Source organism: Phallusia mammillata, chromosome 8, assembly GCF_965637545.1.
Source record: "Phallusia mammillata chromosome 8, kaPhaMamm4.hap1.1, whole genome shotgun sequence".
Classification (NCBI taxonomy): Eukaryota; Metazoa; Chordata; class Ascidiacea; order Phlebobranchia; family Ascidiidae; genus Phallusia; species Phallusia mammillata.
The window spans coordinates 1364044-1382674 of NC_137259.1; the positions used below are offsets into that span (position 1 = coordinate 1364044).

General features: G+C 37.8%; 2 protein-coding genes and 1 long non-coding RNA gene across 6 annotated transcripts in view; 1 reads left to right on the forward strand and 2 right to left on the reverse strand.

Annotated features, from left to right (window-relative positions):
- Nucleotides 1–772: 772 nt before the first annotated feature.
- Nucleotides 773–4639, reverse strand: LOC145204583 (uncharacterized). The gene is made up of 4 exons (XR_013853507.1): nt 4577–4639; nt 4232–4295; nt 1121–3917; nt 773–845 (listed from the first exon to the last, which is right to left on the reverse strand). It is a non-coding gene; the product is annotated as an uncharacterized LOC145204583 (long non-coding RNA).
- Nucleotides 4640–6549: 1910 nt separating this feature from the next.
- Nucleotides 6550–11561, forward strand: LOC145203768 (uncharacterized). The gene is made up of 7 exons (XM_080076077.1): nt 6550–6996; nt 7237–7357; nt 8045–8108; nt 8180–8300; nt 8840–8935; nt 9221–9425; nt 11274–11561. Exons 1-7 carry the CDS (start codon nt 6596–6598, stop codon nt 11397–11399), a joined length of 1134 nt encoding a protein of 377 aa, XP_079932203.1. The 5' UTR covers nt 6550–6595; the 3' UTR covers nt 11400–11561.
- A 62-nt stretch (nt 11562–11623) lies between these two features.
- The window catches only part of LOC145203767 (band 3 anion transport protein-like), a 36833-nt gene continuing 29825 nt past the window's right edge, over nt 11624–18631 (reverse strand). For 3 of the 4 annotated variants that reach the window (XM_080076073.1, XM_080076074.1, XM_080076076.1), the window contains 4 exons: nt 17935–18035; nt 16823–16992; nt 16059–16232; nt 11624–14610 (listed from right to left, as the gene is read on the reverse strand). In XM_080076073.1, coding sequence (XP_079932199.1) covers nt 14533–14610; nt 16059–16232; nt 16823–16992; nt 17935–18035 — 523 coding nt within the window. In that variant the 3' untranslated portion in view covers nt 11624–14532. The remainder of the gene's footprint in view (nt 14611–16058; nt 16233–16822; nt 16993–17934; nt 18036–18631) is intronic. The other variant, XM_080076075.1, reaches the window with a different exon arrangement.

An 18631-nucleotide genomic window follows, 5' to 3' on the forward strand; every position in this document is an offset into this window, starting at 1 on the left:
TCACTGTATATGGATGTAGACAAATCATTATTGGAAAAAATCGTAGTGGCATAAGGCCACAGTGTAATCGCGTTTAGAAAATGTACAATTAAACCTGCTACAGAGACAAAACTCAATATCAATGGGTTCAGCGCAATCAGACTCACCTTGTAACTGATGTATACGTGTCTGATCAGCGTAGTTGGGGTGAATGGAGGCGACTTTGCAACGTCTAAACAACAAGAAAATATATTAAACAATAAGGCACTGGAACGATTCACGTCTACACTCCAAACTAAACACAAGCGAGACAACTATTATAAATACAATATAAAAGTAGAAATCATGTTATTAACTATACGTTAAAATGAGGTAAAACAAATCAAAGCTTTAATGGGAATCTCAATATATCAATACCACACCAAACCAACAAAACATTAAACTCGTGTTACCTTGCAGTGATGGATACTTATGCCGTTTCCAGCTCGAACGTTTGCTTCTCGTATCTGCTTCTGGATGAGAAGTCAATCTGTTGCAACATCTGAAACACAACAATGACGTCATCAAATTACGTCATCAACTACCAAACCCTCAACCAGCAAGATGACAACCCTATTACCTGCAGTATTACGTCACAATGCTCCATGCGCTCCACGGATGTCGGCATCTGAGTCGATCATTGTTGATCTGCAAATAAACAACAGTATAAGTCAAGAACACAAACACTTAAAACTTTACACGAGTGGATGGTTTAATGGCGTAGAACAGGGTTTGTTAGTTCATTTACCTGCCGTATGTAGTCATGATGTCCAATATGGCTGCATGGAAAATGTCCGAGTCTTGAAGTAGTGGCGATAATTGGTGATCTGCAAATGAAAAACAGATTAAACAAAAACAAGCGTAATATATATAATAGACAGGTTTTAAACATCTCAACTAACCAAAAGTGTGCTGGAACTTTTATTATTATTGCTCTTATCAACAAAAACACACTCTTGCTACAGGCAATTATCCAACGATTTAAATGTAGATTAATAGAAACCAACCATCGAATACAAAGTCTGATACTTAATGTTTGGTATTGACGCTTTTCGAAGGGATTTTAAGGGCGAAGACCAATGTACAGAAAAAACATAAATACCGAACGTCATGGAAGCGTATCATCCAACCTCGGTCGCCAGGGGTGATCGCTGATGACGTTCCAATGTCGGAAGGAAACATGTGGCGTCATCGGGTGTGACGTAAAAACATGTGACGTCATCGGTTGTGGCAATCGGTTCTAGATTCTGAAAAACTAAAACAAGGATTTCACAAAACTCAAATTCCCAAACCGCCGTAAATCGTTTCCAGTTTGCCACCTGTTTTGATTAATATGTTTGTTTTACTGCTTCTAGTTTGCATTCAAAAAATGTAGAAACATTGTTACTTTTCTACAGGGACAAATTGGTTTAAACAAGGGGTATAGGCTACTTTACCTTTACCGACGAAATTTAACACAAATTTGCAAAACAGAACCTAGACCTGCGGAAAACGTGCAAACACCTAAAAAATTTTGTTTAACTCAGTTTTGTTTTTCCTAAAACCTGAAAAGTCCAAAAACCTGTTAAAACACTAATGATCAAGAGTCTGCAAATACAAAAAACAAACGTTAAAGGAACCTAAAAGGCTTACACATATCCTAATTACCTATTTCCTGCAAAACAAGAACAAAATTAAAACAGTTCAATAAAATAACAAAATAGTAGTAAACTTCCAGCCTGTAAAAAGCCTGTAAAAAGTTTGATCACCTGATGATAATTATACTTTTAAACACATTTTCCTAAAACCTGTGGAAACATAAAACAATGGTAAACCTGAAAAAGGGATTAGTATTAAAACGATTAAAATAACCCCTAAACCTGCAACAAATAACAAAGTATAAACGGGGAAGTTCTGTAAAACATAAATTGGTTAAACCTGCAACAAACAATGAATTAAATAAAATCTGTAAAAGAGAAATGAGGTTAATATCTGCAAAAAACAAAGATGAGTTTTTTTATACTACAAACAGTTGGTTTGTAACTATTTCAAACATTACAAATACCTCCAATGCAAGGTTTGGTTCCAAAATTATTGCAATTGCTTTCAATGTAAAAACACAAAAAGACAAATATCAATGAGTTTTTTTGAGGAGGATTCTGAAATACAAAACAAACATGGTTAGTTTTATTACTAAAGCGCAGAAGTGAAACTTTAAACTTACATGGGAATGTTTTGGACGGACACAAAACAGAAGAAAATCCAAACTTTAAACTGACTGATGTTAATTCTTTGTCACTTAAAACCTGACGATGGCGGTTCGCATGGTTAGAGCGACGAGGAATAAACAAACATACACTATTAACATAAAGAACCTGTCGGCTGATGTAAAAAGGCACAACACCCCCCAAGAACTGGTCTAACTAATGGAAAATAAAAGGATAGAAAAAGTGGACTCTGCACACAATTTTTGCTCATGAAAGAGGGAAAACGAAAGCAAAAACACAAATGCCAATTAATATTTCCCATTATGTGTTTTACTTAGTATTAAGTACGTCAGGCCAATTAAGAGCTTCGTACTAAAATTATTAAAGTCTATAGTGCTATTACTTTAATGCGTTGTGAAATTTTAATCAAGTTTGTATCGCCAACGAGAACCGGTCGTTCGTCTGCTTCGGTATTCTCGAGCAGTTTCTGAAAAAACGTTGGAACCGCCATCGTCCCTGCGCCGCCGACGTAAAAGTACACAAGCTTGCCTCAGCTAACTGCCCTGCTGCATACAACCGTCGCAAATTAGCCTAGAAAAGTAGAAGGTGAGTCTGTCATGTTTTACAACCACCCAAATAGTCACTGCCCCATAATGACTGGATGGCCGGGTCAAGCAGGAAAACGAAACTGAAATTAATAGTAAGTATGTTAGCCTAAATCCACGAAAAAAAATGGGCTTGACCAGCAAACAGGGGAATTGGGGCGAAAATTAGCGCCATTTTATGTAATACTGAATTTGTGTAATACGAATATCGAGGCCATTAACATCACATGCTTGATATCAAATTCGCAGTCTCTTCTTAGTGAAGAAAACTGAGAAAAGGATGCACAAGCATGGATCACACAAGCTGGTCAAAACCCGAAAAAAAATCCACAACATCCCTAATTTTACAGTTAGCATAGGCGCAGAAGTTTGTTTAAAAAGGAACAGTGACATTTACAGCGTATAAATCAACAGTATCGCGTCACTGCCCCTTGCCCTCAGAGTCCCCCCGCAAGGACCCAAATGAATTACGCAACCGCTTGGCTGGGGAAAAGATTAACAACAGTTTGCGCCCTATCAGGGTGGCTCACGGGATTTTTCGGGCAAAATGCTATGCCGGCCCCCTCAGGTCCACGAGCCTGGACCTTCATTGGGAGTAGCTGTGTCCCTACTCTGACCCCGCCTACACCGCGGCCAGCGCGTGCGGTGGAGGCCATGCCAAGTCGTGTTTCTATACGCACCTTATTTTAGCTAAAGCCATTTAGCAACGCGCCACACCTATCTAGAAATCGTTCTAAGCTAAGTTCCTACGTGGCGCGCGAATCCCAAACGTACCCCACCTATGTTACCTAGCCTAACCTTAGTTAACGAGTGCCACTCGTACTTCTAGCCCTAGCGCCAACTTGCTGACATAGTAGCACTCCTGCAGACTGGGACCATTCTTTGACCACCGAGGAAGACTTCCTTCACGAGTCAATCTCGGCAAAGAATAGGTCACTCACCCTAGCGCCAGTTAGCCTAAGTTAGGCCTAACAGTTCCGCAATCCCGGTTGACCCACGACAGACTCCTATGTTTACATACAAATAAATATATGAAGTTGAGGAATGTTGGATGATTGACGAAGAAAGATGTGACGAAGATCGTTGAGGTGAATAAGACGAAGTAAATCTGTAAACAAATATGCATTATATTACTTTAAATACCAGGATATTTTGATCCAAAGAACTGGAGTAAATGTAAAAGGAGTTGTTTAGTTGCAAACTAAGGCCTCATTTCTGCAGGCAAGAATTGTGTGCGAGTAAGCTTGCTACAATCAGTGCCGATTGAAAAAAAACGCCGTTTGTTACGTCACAATAAAGCACAATGCAAGCGTTCCTGAAGCTTGCCTGTGTATATAACAGTAGTGGTATTTTAAGCACAGTTAAATTTGTTTACCAATCTTAACTAGTTAAGACTTAAGCAACAAGTAAAACTTAATTTACCTGAACTTGGCGGCGAAGGAATGCTTGATAACTTCTGGCGGTTTTGTTTTGCATTTTGTGCAAACTGTAAAAGATAGAAAACATTTAGACAAAGATATTGGCTATATAGCTTCACTAGTTATGTTGGTTGCTGTATCAAATCATAACGCAAAAATAACGTGTATTTACAGTTCACAAAGTCTTACATCCAACAGAAATATTGCTATCAAATCAATAACAATATACTACACAAGTTGTATAGTTTACCTAGTTTAAATAATGACACAGTTAGATATTAGTCAAGATTACCACAGGATATAGATGTGCAACTCTACAGATCAGCGTGAAGAAACAAATGCAATTTACCTTATAGCACCGCCAGCCTTCCACCTCCGCACGCCATCAACTCAACAAAGCAAATGGCTTTGCAAGGAAAGGGTCGAGTTCGGCGCGGGATAAGCTCGAAAGCTGATTGGTCGGGATGTCACCAAAGCGAATCAAGCGTATCGGAATGTGATGTGCGTTTGGAAACATTTGAAACCATGTTTTTTTCGGTTTAAAATTATATTTATTTTCAATAATTATTATTGGGTCAAAAGGTATATGCTTTAACTAGTTAATTTTGAAACATTGTAAAAATAATATCAGTTTGAATGTCCGATTTTATAAACTGAAAATGTATGCCATGTTTCGGTATTTGGTCGCGAGTACAAAATAACGTTAAGTAAATCGTAATTGAGTTAAGGGCATGTCCAGAGTGGGATTTGAACCATAAACCAAGCGGTTTATGTCTTCATACTAAGGAACTGTTCCGAATTCGAGAGTACATCAGTCTGATGAAAATATAACGGCCCACAGAGAGGTAAAAAGCGACACGATTTATGGTACAAACGTTTCAACAAACACCCAACCCATCGTAAGTTCCTTCTATATTTTGCCTATCTATTGTATGCCTTTTCAAAATAACGAGGTTGTATTTGTGTGGCAAGTGATTTAAATATTTGAAATAAACTTAACTTACGGTGACGGGTTTGTCCTGATGCGGCCCTTCCACCGAAACAATTAACTTGAAGTTGTATTAACGTCAGCACTGTTTTGATATTGTACGTTTCCTGTTGATGTATTTTCCTCTTCTTCTTCATGCACGCCAGCACCGCCTAGGGCGCGAACGCAACACTTTTTCTTAACTCGCCAAGATTAAGTAATTGCGAATTTTGGAAATCGCAGACGCCGTCAATTTTAAACGAGACAGTCGAGCCGTAAGTAAGTGCTTCGTATACATGGTTTGAACTTGCATAGAAAGGCTTGTATCTTATATCCAGCTAGAACGAGATATGTATGCAAGGTTAAGGTTTGGGAAAAGTTTACAAATAAAGACAAAAAGTAGAACAAAAAAAAAATAAAAAATCTAATTGCTTGCTTTAATTTATAAAATATTTGGGTATATTTTTTTCCAGAACGATATATATTTGCAACTCATTAAAAAGCTGGTGTATTAATGTAGGACAAGGACATATAAGAGATACCGCGAAAATTATTTGGAAGTTTTTTTCTGTGAAAAGGAATTATTTCGCATTTTTGTTTACGTACACTACGTAACAATTTCCATGACGTTCTGGTATGAATATTAACTTTCTGTAAGAACACAAGCCAGTATTGAAGCCAAATTACTTTCGCTACATGCTAAAGTGTTGTTTAGTAACAAGCAGGGTCCATGTTTATAATTTGCTGCAATTTAAGCCCCTATTAGTTACTACGTCTGGTGAGATAGTTTCCCAACAACCTTTGAAATATTAAACTTGTGTTAAGTAGACAGAGACGACTTCAAAGCGTGTGACCCATTTCAGGTTGTTTGATTTTGATTGCCAGTAACAGGTCACAGACGGAAAAACGTAATTTTTAAGTAAACGTTTATTCAACACCCGGGAATGTTTTTTATTGGGAACTGCCAAGCAATGCCGATTTATTAATTCATATGGATGTAATGTATTATTGTTGTATATACCAATAAGATAGAAATAAAAACCAAAATGGAGTCACAATTAGAGCTTATAACCCGCCTTTGGGTTCGTTGCACTTTGTCTGGGTTTTATGCCGGATAGAGTAAAGAAATACAAATTAGATTCAAAAGAATTCTATTTCAATAAAAGACGGATGATGCTGTAAAGGCGAAAGATGTATATATATATCTTCAATTCTAAAGGACGAGTGACTTCATGTTTTCATGAACTTAAATCAATAAGTATAAGGTTCATTACAGTCTTCATCCACCAAGCAACGCGTTAGAGGAGATTCTAGTTTAAAGTATTACAGATTAAATGTAATAATTTGCAGGAGAATTGTCTACTGAACAAGCAATAGGCACAAGTGTGTAGTGAACTTGTTATGGCAAGTGCGCCTGCCTTTCAGGCCGAGTGGTGTACGTGGCCTTACGGGAGTCCAGATTATTACCCTCCGCCACCTTACAGCGAGCTTAACCCTCTCAACACGGCTCACACGACCTTAGAGGGACAAGTACTTCCTTCTGCGCCACAAGAAGAACCTACTGACCCGGATGAAGACCCTGTAGACCCGGTTTATCGTCTCTCGACTTGTATTAGTACTGATTTGTTGGATATTATGAAAAGAAACGATGAATTGGCCAAGATTGGGAGGTTTGATTCGGAATTAAAGGAGTTCCGCGTTTTTGGTCGAGATGAAAGAAATATTATGAAATTAAAGGAGAACTGCAATGGAGCTAAATTTATGACCAGGAATTCTGACGACGCGGTTTTGGAATATTTACTGTAAGTTGAAAAACTTTCAATCAAATTTACACAAATCGCTTTAGTACGGATTCTCGCTTGTGTATGTTTAAAATTCACATCTAATATATTTCGAGAACTGGCATCTTCAGTCCCTTATAAAAATAGAATCTAAGTGTCTTTTTTACTCACAACAAAACCAAAACACGCGACAAAAATGGACGAAAATCTTTCTAGTGGTAAATAGGCTAAAGGTATTGGAAATTTTGTATTTTGCCATAGAATTCCTGAGATGACAACGGAAGAGGTCCAGGAAATGTATGAGAAATATACGACAGGAAGAAAAGGACTATTCAACAGTAGCGGATGTGTTGATGACGTCACACCCACCTACGCATACAAGGTTCGTTCAAAAAGTTATAAGTCGGATTCAAGCTCTAGATCAGGGGTGGCCAAACTTTTTTACCAGAGGGCCAAATTTGCAACTGTCTTGCTACTGGGGGGCCGGATTAAATGAGATTTACGTAAAATTTGTCGTAACTGGTTGCCATCTTTATTAAAATATATATTATTGTAGTAGAATAACAATAAATAACACCATCTTGTTTACACTTGGATTTAATAACTGCTAGTAGCAGCCAGCGCTGTTGCACTGCTTGTTCACAGTGGTAAATATGGTGCTTGGAAAAAAAACCAGGCAAGGTGTTTGGCGGGCCGGATGAAACAGGACTGGGGGCCGGATGCGGCCCGCGGGCCGTAGTTTGGCCACCACTGCTCTAGATCGAATATAATCGCCTTGATTTGGGCATGACTTTATACATTTTTCGAGCTTTATTTGGACTTTGTTTGAGAAAATCGGGTTTGGATTGAGTTTCGGACCCGCTTGCAACCCTGTCGCTTCGTATTGGTGTTAGTCATTTAGTCCCGCGCACTTGAATTTGTTAAAACTTGCTTGTGCTGCGGCAACAAACTTGCCTCTTTCTTTCAATACAACAAATCTGTGCCACTTTTTACAATAAATTTCTGTTTTCCTTTAGATGAATTTCCTAAGATAGGCTACATTCCTACATACAGTTATTTCGTATTTCAGTATTGCTTGAAATCAACGGTAGAAGAGAGGGCGACATTTTTTCGGACTCAACCTCACAGACCAGGTAGAGACCTTCTGTTGTAACAAGAATATAGATCGTCTCCGCTTCATGTAAAATTCGATACTCTTTCACAGGAGAATCGATTGACGAAAAATCGAGCAGCGATTCGCCAACTTTATGCAACGTTTCGTCGGATGAGGAGAACGGAATATGCGTGAGAATTCCAAATACATCGGAAAAAATTTCGTGTCCCAAGTAAGCAAACTATGTTTACAAAGTTACATATTTAGCCAAGTTATCATTGGGTCCGCATTTGAAAAAGCAAACCCGAAAACAAAACCAAAAGAACTAGGCGTGAAAGTTAAATTCACAAGGTAAAGCTTCGATCGAATACAAAGTCAGGCCCGAATAAAGCCCGTTTTTTACAAAATAAAACCCAAACCCGATTAGCCTGGCCCGACTATACCAACACTTTGACATTGTATTTCATGCATTTATTCCGTTGTGGAGGCTTTAACTTTGCATAAAATTCGTGTCCCAAGTACATAAACTCCATAAAAAAACATAGCCTACACATTTTTCAATAAATCTGGCGACAATAACTTTCTTCACGTTTAAGGTTGCATTAAATTTATGTTTCGTGACATTACTTAATTCAAATAACATACGACCAAAAAAAAATTATGAAAAAAATGAAATGCAGTTCAAAAAAAAGAAAAAAAATGGGTCACATCGTTGCTTAAAATTAAATAGTGTGTTGTTTCTGTGGTATAATATTTTGTTTCTTTTTTCAGTTCGTGTAAAACTGGCCACAAGGTGGATGTAAGATTATGCAGAAAATGTTGTGGGACTGGATTTGTTGTTCGGTATAAGATGGAAAGAGTACAGAGGTAAAAAATTTCGTCTTGCCTCAAAAATGATAAACCTTAAAAACAAATTGCATTGCTTGTCAATAAATGACTACAACGATAAAGAGTAAATTTTTGTAAGAGATAACCGGCAATAAAGCAAGCAAAAAACGACTTTCTTGATACCCAAACAAGTTTAGGCAATTTGCTCATGCCATCATCGGTGATTTTAAGTTGTCTTTAATACTTGAAAACAATGTAGCCTAATTGGGAGAAGCTTAATGAGTTTAAAACCATCTTAAAACCACGAATTTATTTCTTACATAGAAGCAAAATCAGACATGAGTATGTTTCGTTGGTGAACGGTTTGAAGCCGAAGAAGCTTAAGAATGCGAAAGGTTACGAAATCTTCACGGAATCAAAATCTAACGTGCGCCCTCTAACGGAAAACAACTGCGTAGATCAAGACGTCATCAACTCGTCACATCATCTCTTAAAAAGCCACAAGAATCGAGGAAAGATTATAAAACAGGTCTTGAAACTTTACAACTTTTCGTTAAATTTAAAACGTTGTAGATTATTGTGATGCCTGAAGCGAACATTTTAGCTTTTCGCAAATTTTTAGGTTTTCAACTTTGAATGTAAAATCTTGACCTACAAGTTTTCGAGCAACATTTAAAGCAGTTTCAATGTTCGGTGTTCATCAGAACTGCGCCTTTTCTGATGATGAGTCACAATTTTTGGGTTTATTAGTTTTAAACAGCAAATAAACAGTTCGGCCAAGCCTCATTAAGACGCCTTCGCACATTAAAAAATACAAAACAACACCTTAAAGTGAAGCAAGAACACAAAAAAACTGCCCAAAAATTGAGACAAAAATATGGCGTACCATCGAAATATCGTCTCCGCGATAAAGATCAGCGATTTTATCGATCGTCTCATTCGATGGTGATAAACGGATTTATTGAGAAGAGATCTCTTATCTTAGCTTATTAATATGCATCCCTGTAAACAGCCGGTCTTGTTGCGAATTCGCGGTCCGCGATACTTGGGACGATAACTCGTGATATCGTTACGCATGAACGAGCACGATCGAACGATAAATATCGTGAGTTGTGGTTTGTCGATCCTGTCGACTGACGTTATCGGGTTTCTCGACTGTAGATTGGCGAACGACAAAATTCGATAAGGTTTAATTATTAAGACGCGTTAAAGGTTGGTGGAACGGTGAACATGTCCTAAGACAGGAGTGGGGAATAGCAATAGAGTGAAACGTGTCTTAATTGTGTCTTAGAACAGGGGTCCGCAAATAGTGGGTCGCGACCCAAATTTGGGTCGCGAGACCTTATAGTCTGGGTCGCGAAATATTTCAAATTTCCCATGAATATAAGCATCGCATCTACAGTATTAATGAATTTTGGGCTTTATTCAACCTTTTAATCATTATTGCATTGTTACGTATGACTACGTATACTGTGACAGAGGTTATGTAACAATGCAAAAAGTTAAGCGCACCTATGCAAGCATGCGTTTTCTGATTAGCTGTGTTCTCAAAACAGAGCCCACAGTTTTTCATTTGTTAGAATAAATACGTTCGCTTACCTACTGCTTTATGTGAAAATAGCAACTGACAATAGCATAATAGCAGTCTTAATATTGATATTTAGTTGATTAGTATTTTCCACAGACTTGATGCTTGGGTCGCGAGAATTTAGAGCGATTTTTTAGGGTCGCGCCAAAAAGTATTTGCGGACCCCTGTCTTAGAACATAAATGGGCAACACGTAAGTCAGTGGTTGGTAATTAAAATATCCTAGGGCAAGAGTGCGCTATTGAACTGCAGTAAACCTTGGTTAAACCGGATTCGGACAACCCGAATCTTCGCCCAATTCCGACGAAACTTGAGGTACAAATGATTTGTAATAAGGCTTTAACTAATCGACATCGGTTAGTCCGGATCTCCGTCTAATTCGGACAATTTTTTGGTCCAAACGGGTCCGATTAACCGAAGTTTACTGTGGATGAAACCCTCCCTAATTGAGCGAGATAAACAATCAAGTCAGTGGCTCTCAACTCGTTTCAGGCCATAGACCACCGGTCCAATTTAATGAATGTCTTGGTCTATTTCATTTTCGAGCCTTGAGTAAATTAAGCCTACACAACAAGAACTTGGACCCAAAATATATTTCTTCAAAAATAAGTGACATAAATTATTGACAGCTACATTTTGACTTGATTAACATGAAGTTATCTCCAGTTCATCAACAATTAGTGGAAGTCCTGTGAACCACATAAACAATCATTATGGACCACTAGTGGTTCATTGACTACCAGTTGGGAACCACTGGGTTTACAATGTAATTTTTTAATCTCTGTTTTAGAGTCATTCCGTCACATTGATTCCCATCTATAAAGCGGAAATCTCAAACCAGCGAGAACCTTTTTGGTTGATTGGGAAAGAAAAGCGGCCTTATATTGACCGGGTTGGGAGCTGTGATATTGTGTGAACTTGTAGTGCTACGGACGTGCTACACTGCTGTGGATATGTTGCATCGCCATGTAATTATAGCTTGTTGCATTTCAAAAAAAACTGTAATTCGAAAACACATGTTATGGTGCGCAATCATTGCTGCATTAAACAGTAATGTAGCATAAAAGTCATTCTGTAATTTGTTCTCCTGGATTGTGGACTATTGTGATGTAATATAGCAGAATGTGGACTATTGTGATGTAATAGCAGGAATCGTATACTTTTATTGGCATGATAAGAACTTTGTGGGCCAAATATATACAAGCAAATTTGGGAGTGAAAAAACTGGCACATCACACGACACAGAAAAGTGAAAAAATCAAAAAAATAAGTTTTACCTCAAAATTGTAATAAAGCACAAAAGCACGTACACTAAGAAGCACAAAAAGCGATAGAACGCACACTTTTTTGTATAAATATCTTTTCTAGTAGCGCACGCTTCTGAAAACGATTACTAAATTGATGCATTGAAGAACTAGTTGCAACAGACAAAGCGATTTTTAACTGTACAAGTATGTGGCGATTTTAAGCACAGATTAAAACGGGGCGCAGCATTTGTAGCAAGGAAGTAATGAAAAAAATTTTGGAAACACTGGATTTTTTGTCGAAAGGACAGAATGCAAAAATCTGGTTGCAATTTTGATTCAGGTGTGCTTAAAACTGAGATTTTGTTTTTGAAGTTAAAATTTGAAAATACATTCATACAAAAATGCCCCTTTTTGTACAAAATACTTTTCATCATAAAATTGCAAAAGGCGTGATTACTGCGCAAACCACTGCGTACAACTCGACGTTTTAAGTGACGCAGATTGAGATTTTGGAACTTGGCCCACGGGAAAACAAGCTCATATTTGCCGCAGATTGCGAAGGACAAGCAAACGCGTGCAAAACTAATTGCAAGCAACAAAATAAAAGTTCATGCAGATTTTGTTGAATAAATCTGTGATTGAAGATTGTTATATATGGTTGAAGTTAAAGACAAGTTTGAACACAGAATGGGTTTAAAAATATGTTGAGAGTTATTTGAAGTGGATTTCAACGTTTAAAACGCATCTACTCTTATAAAAAAGGGGGAAAATATATATTTTTGTTAATAAAAGTGGGATGTAATAAAAGGGCCCAGGTTTCTGTGGAATTTTGAGTTGATTTTAATTCGGTGGAAAAAATTGACGTTCTTTTACTGCAATAAGTAAGATTTAAAAAGCAGCTAATAAATTGCAGAGCAACATAGCTGATCGGATACTACAATATGATTCAAGGCATTTGCACCAATAAAACATATTAACATTGTTTAAAGGAGCTGTCATATAGAAACCGACAGAAAATGTTCTTTTAACAGCTTTCAAACAAAACAAACGTCGTTGACAGCATAAAACGAATTACAAAGAACACAAAACACACATAATTTTTTCCGTCTACAAAGCACATTTTTGTCATCTTATTCTCTTGACACCTTTCCTTTAAAATAACACCAACAGAAGCTGACGAAACAAGGGGAACTCTATGACGTCACAGTGCTATCGGGTGTCTTGACAACGGAACAGATGGTTTTATGTTTAGTTACAGTTTTTTGGAGTTCTTGGAGGAATTGGTCGAATTGAACTTTGCTTAGACGTAGTGTTATTTTCATACAGGTTCATGCTTCGTTAAAAGACGAACAGACGCAAATGCACGCGTTTATGTACATCAAGTGATTGGATTGGAAAGAATTACTGCACAATTCAACTGACAATTAAGTGGGAAAAGGTCAATCGGACAAAAAGGAACAGAATTTAAACAGACACCCAAAATCTGAAAAACCACACACACACAAACAAACACACTCCCACCAAAACAAACACGTTTACCAGACAGACAGACAGACAGACAGCTTTTTTTACTTCACGTGTCGAGCTGCAAAACATATATACATGAGTTATGCGATTGACTAGAAATGTTATTACGGTGTGAAATTAATGCTGACTCATCAATTATGAAGTGACACAGCAGATGAACAAATGCAATATTTACTAAAACTCGAATCCTAAGGGAAGCAAGGCAAAGCAGAATGTGGGGTCCAAATTCATTTGTTTCTAGATATAAGTGAAGCATATTTTCCATTGCAAATATACCAACTATTGCGTCACCAATGATGCAATATGACGTCATACAAATAACTGTTTTGGGGGAAAAAGGCGACCGCAATACTAACCAGGTCTTCTGCCATTTAGCAATATACACGTGACGTCACTAATAACGACGTTGGCATGACGTCACTAATTATGACGTTGACATGACGTCACTAGCAGTGACGTTGGCATTACGTCATAACGAGAATAGTTTCAGCTGGTTGTGTAATGGGCAGTGTAGGCGTGACAAAAGCTTGTGTGTTGGAGAAACTTGAATATTTAGTAATGAATTGCAACTTTTCCTGGTTATCGAAACCAGCGTTCTGCAACCTACTGCGGTGAAATGGCTCAATGCAATGCAACGTTGAATATCTTAGTGTAATGTTTCACATACTGCAGTGGTTCCCAACCTGAAAGTATTTATTCTGAGTAAGAAATTTTTAACTCAAGGGAAGGAATTCCACTTCATGGCACGTGGTTGGTGACAAAAGTACTTTAGTTCTGGAGGCAGGGCGTTTCAAGTCAATGTAAAGCCGCAACTTTAATACAGTTTGTTTACTTTAGCGTTACTTGGTTTATCGGAGGGGGCTGAATGTGTTTAAATGTTTAGAGCGAGGAAACAGCTTGGGAACCACTGCATCATGTACACAGACGTGGAATTCGTTTCAATCCCGGAAACATTTGTATGAAGGTAAACATCTTGCTATAACGAGGTTGTTTCTGTGAATTAAAGCGGCCTGCGAACGAGGATAACAAGCACCAGAGGGTGCTAGAGAGCAAAGTGCACATCGCAATTAAAACTTTAGCAAAACTCGGAGTAAAATAATTCCACAAGGGAGGGGGCAATATACACGCTTTACAGTGGAAATAATATCAAGTTCGCTTTCGTGGCCGGATACCGTTTGAAAGCGCGGGAACGTTTTTAGTCTCAGGGCAGCCGGCGGCTAGCACGGGCGTAAAGAGCTCTCAGCCTTAATGCGGATAAATGTGGGTTTTTTTGGCTCATTTTGGATTTTTTGCGTCTTTGTGTTCGTCCTGATCACGTGATGGCACGCTTGGCTTAACATCGGAACCGTCCAACTGGGGATGAAGAAAAAGGAAAAGTTTGAAATCGTGGAATACTCGACTTGGTTGTGGACTAAACTTAGTTTAAACCAATAGTCCATTAAATACTTTAACGCAGTGGTCCTTAACCCCTTGAAATCACCTATGTTATGATTTAAGTAAGTGCTTTAGGGACTAATTGACTTTGTTTTAACCAATGTATAGAATTGATAAAAACATTTACGAAAAGAATTTGTTTTGAAAGTGTGCGGATTTAAAGTTAACGGACATAACTTAAAGCTTACGCACAGCACTTTACCCTAGTACTTCATATTTTCACAATTTAAAAAGCTTTTTATCGGGGCTTAGGTGAGTCAAACCAAGGTTAAGAACCACTGCTTTAAAGTATTGGCATTATATTGAATGCTGTGTCACTTACAGCCACAAAATCATCAGTTAAATTTGTTATGATTGCTGGCATAAGTTATTGTGTGGACAACATCAGTGGAATTACAGAGGGTTGTTACAGAGGGTGTTGGTTAGAAAACAGACAACATGTAAAAAGGAATTACATCTGTGTTATCTTACAGCACAATATTGATTAACCGGTGCGGATTGCAAATTAAATCAGCCATATTACATATTCTTAGTGATTACCAAAACCGGAATTTGTGTTTAGGCAAAAATCTAAAACAGCTCTGTGACGTCAACAAGTTCATGACATCATCAAGTTCATGACGTCATCGTTCAGCTTTGTACGTCACGACAAGAGCCAAAAACAAACTGGGTATGGTTTGGTAGACGTTAACAACCCCCAATTCTTTTGGGACAAAATAATACAAATATGGCTGTTAGCCCGTTTCCATAGCATATGTAGAGGTTTAGGGCAAGTATGTATGCAGCTATTCTTCTATAATGCAGCCAATATGTTGTGTAACCAGTTTAATGCCACAACATGTGGCTTTATTTGTATATAGATTGCGTGCAAATCAACTAAAAGGCACACACCATATAATCAGGGGCAACTCGTTGGCATGCAGATGATTGGGATTTAATATTAGATCTTTTGTCAACTAAAGTAGATTTTTCAGGCGTTCATTCAGCAAGCATTTTAAAAATAATGTAGCAAACGTTTGGTTTTTAATAAGGTTGGGCCAAGTTTAAAGAGCTCTGGCAAGTATTTTTATTCCGACGTTCGACGTCCTATACAGGTCGCCTTCATCAGGGTAATTAACACTCAGTGACCGACCACACAATTTTATCTTAAAACTCTCTTGGTGTGCGTTGGCGAACAGCATGGTTTCACAAATCCTTATTTGAAAACCAATTAGATCGTCACGTGATTACGCACGTCACAACGGCTATTATGACGAAATATCTGCATAAATTTAACCGACCACCTAGAGCTACAGAATCAATTTGATCCCTAATTTCAGTTTTAGCGAATCTGGAACATTGAAAAAAGTTAGATTTTTTGGCTTCACCTCTTGCAGCTCTTTAGGTGTGAAGATTTTGGGCAGGAGGAATCGCCGTATTGGGATTGTGAGCACCAGAAAGAATGGGAAGGCGATTTGTGCAGGGGTCGATTTCACAATCCAAAGGACAGCTAAGCACACCACCTCAATCAGTGTGAAGATGTGAATGCGCCAAGGTCGAACCTGTGTGAAAATAAACAAATAATTTTGGTTTGTGAAAGGATGATGTAATTAGATTGTGTTAAAAACAGTTACTCAATCTTTTTGTCGTTACATTACATCTTCTCCACTAACAAGTGTAAAACAATACTTGTACTTTAAACGTCACAATAGAATCTCCCAGCTCATTGCTTAGTGGCTAAAGACAATAATGAACTTTATATGTCTATTGATTTAAGTTCGTGAAAACGTTCAGTCATTCGATTGCAAGATATGTAAATTTCGACTTAACAGTATTATGGGACCTTTTTCAAATGTATCCTATTTAGAAATTTAAGGTGAAGATAAATTCATAACTGCGATCAACCCTGAAAGACTCCTGTCGTGGGTTCGAATCCCACCGCAGGCTAGATTGTTCTATCCTATGCCTTGCCATATGGTGGTGAATGCTTGGTGACCGGCTGATTCGGTATGGCGCCTTTAATAGGCCTGGAATACTGTGATTTATATGGAAATCTTATTCCTCATGTGTTATTGGACTAGTTGTCTAAGAAATTATCTAAATTTCCAAAACCCAAAAAATATTTTACTTTTTCAAATCGAATCACACTTACCGCTTTCACGTAGCTGTAGTCAGGATAATTTTTCGACGGCATGAACAACATTTCTACCCGATCAATAAATTGAACTCCAGTAAGTGAAGTAACGCCCATGTATAGGAATATTCCGAATAAAACTGCAAGAGGAATTTCCTTCAAAAGTGGTTGCATCAAAATTGAAAGACCTGAAAAGAAACGAAAGTTTATTGGTTAATGTCGAAAACATTGTCAGCCGTTTACATCTTCTAATTGTTTCCATTTCCACTAACGTTTTTTGAGCAGAGTGATAAAGATTATGCTCAATTGTCTGATGTTATAATTAGGGATGTGCCAAAACTGCAAATGTTCTGTTTGGTCGAGCACCGAGCATCTCACGTTAATGCTCGGTGCTCGGCCGAGCATGCTCGGTGCATTATGACGTCACAAAAAATCCCCTTTATACGTTTTGGCTCTACAAGAAGGTATCTTACGTCACCAGCCTTGTATTAAGCTGTACAGGCCTCAGAACCAGAAGTACACGTTTTTGACCCATCTTATACATTTGAAAAAATATTTGTTTTTGTTCATAGACACCCCTTCGAACACTAGTTACGTATGTTAGCATGGCATGAATATACAAATTTAATGCTCGGGTCAGTTTGTGCAACTGCTCGGCCGAGCACCGAGCATAAAAAAGGCGATGCTCGGTACCGAGTACTCGGGTTCTGGCTCGGCTCGGCGCATCCCTAGTTATAATATTAATTTAATGACAAAGTGTTTAAACATCTCAAACACAATCTTTTTTTCTCCAAAAAATCCCAACTTAAGCTTTTAATATTTATGCTGTTGCCAAGGTTACTAGCAAAGATTTGAAAACTTGTAGCAATAATTTAGTGGCGGGATATTGTTTTAATGAATGAGTGTTTGAACAAGATTTTCACTTGGTATCAAAACTCACACTTTCCAGTTTTCTTTGACCAGAAAAATCATTTCGACAAAACAACATATTTTAGTTCTAACTATGTGTTTTTGCGATAGAACTCAACATACAGTTATGATTTTGTTTCTTTTGTTGGGTTAAAAGTGCAAAATAAATCCAAACTGGCCGATAAAACAAATATGTGACTGCCACCCAGACTCTTACTCACCCAAACAAGCGTTCACAACAAACACTGTAACTCTCTGTTCATGAATTCCTTCAATTCTTGCTTTTTCTCCAGGTGCTTGGTTGGTACTCATGATCGTCAAGCTGAGAAACGTGGAAATGTAAAAAATTTATACCAGGCCAGTAAAATTTTATGAACATATTTAGCTATCCAGTGTTGCTAAACACATGTCGAATATAAATGTTACGTCACTAGAACGTCGCGGAACACTTACGTCACTTTGGTTAATTATTGTCATGTAAAAAGTGCTTTTGTGATATAATAAGTTGCGCCATAGTGACAATTATCGCTTTAATAAGGTGATGTCAAAAAAGACGTTTTGTGATATATTATAGAGCAGGGCTTCTCAAACTTTCTTGCTCCGTGAACCCATTTTGGAATAGAAAGTTCTATGTGAACCTTTGATGGGTGTAGCCTATACACATGAATAATGTTTACACAATAAATTTACGCACGTATACTATTTATTGTGACAATGACATAATAACGCATGATGTTTCGCGACCCAATTTAGGTTGCGGCCGACAGTTTGAGAAGCACTGTTATGGGGCATACTTTGTGACATAAGTTACGTCATACTGACAAAGCTATATTATCTAACATTTAGTGTAACGTCACCAGTTACACATGTATGGCGTAATAGTGTGAAGCTGCGTCACATAGAAAATGACGCAAAAAA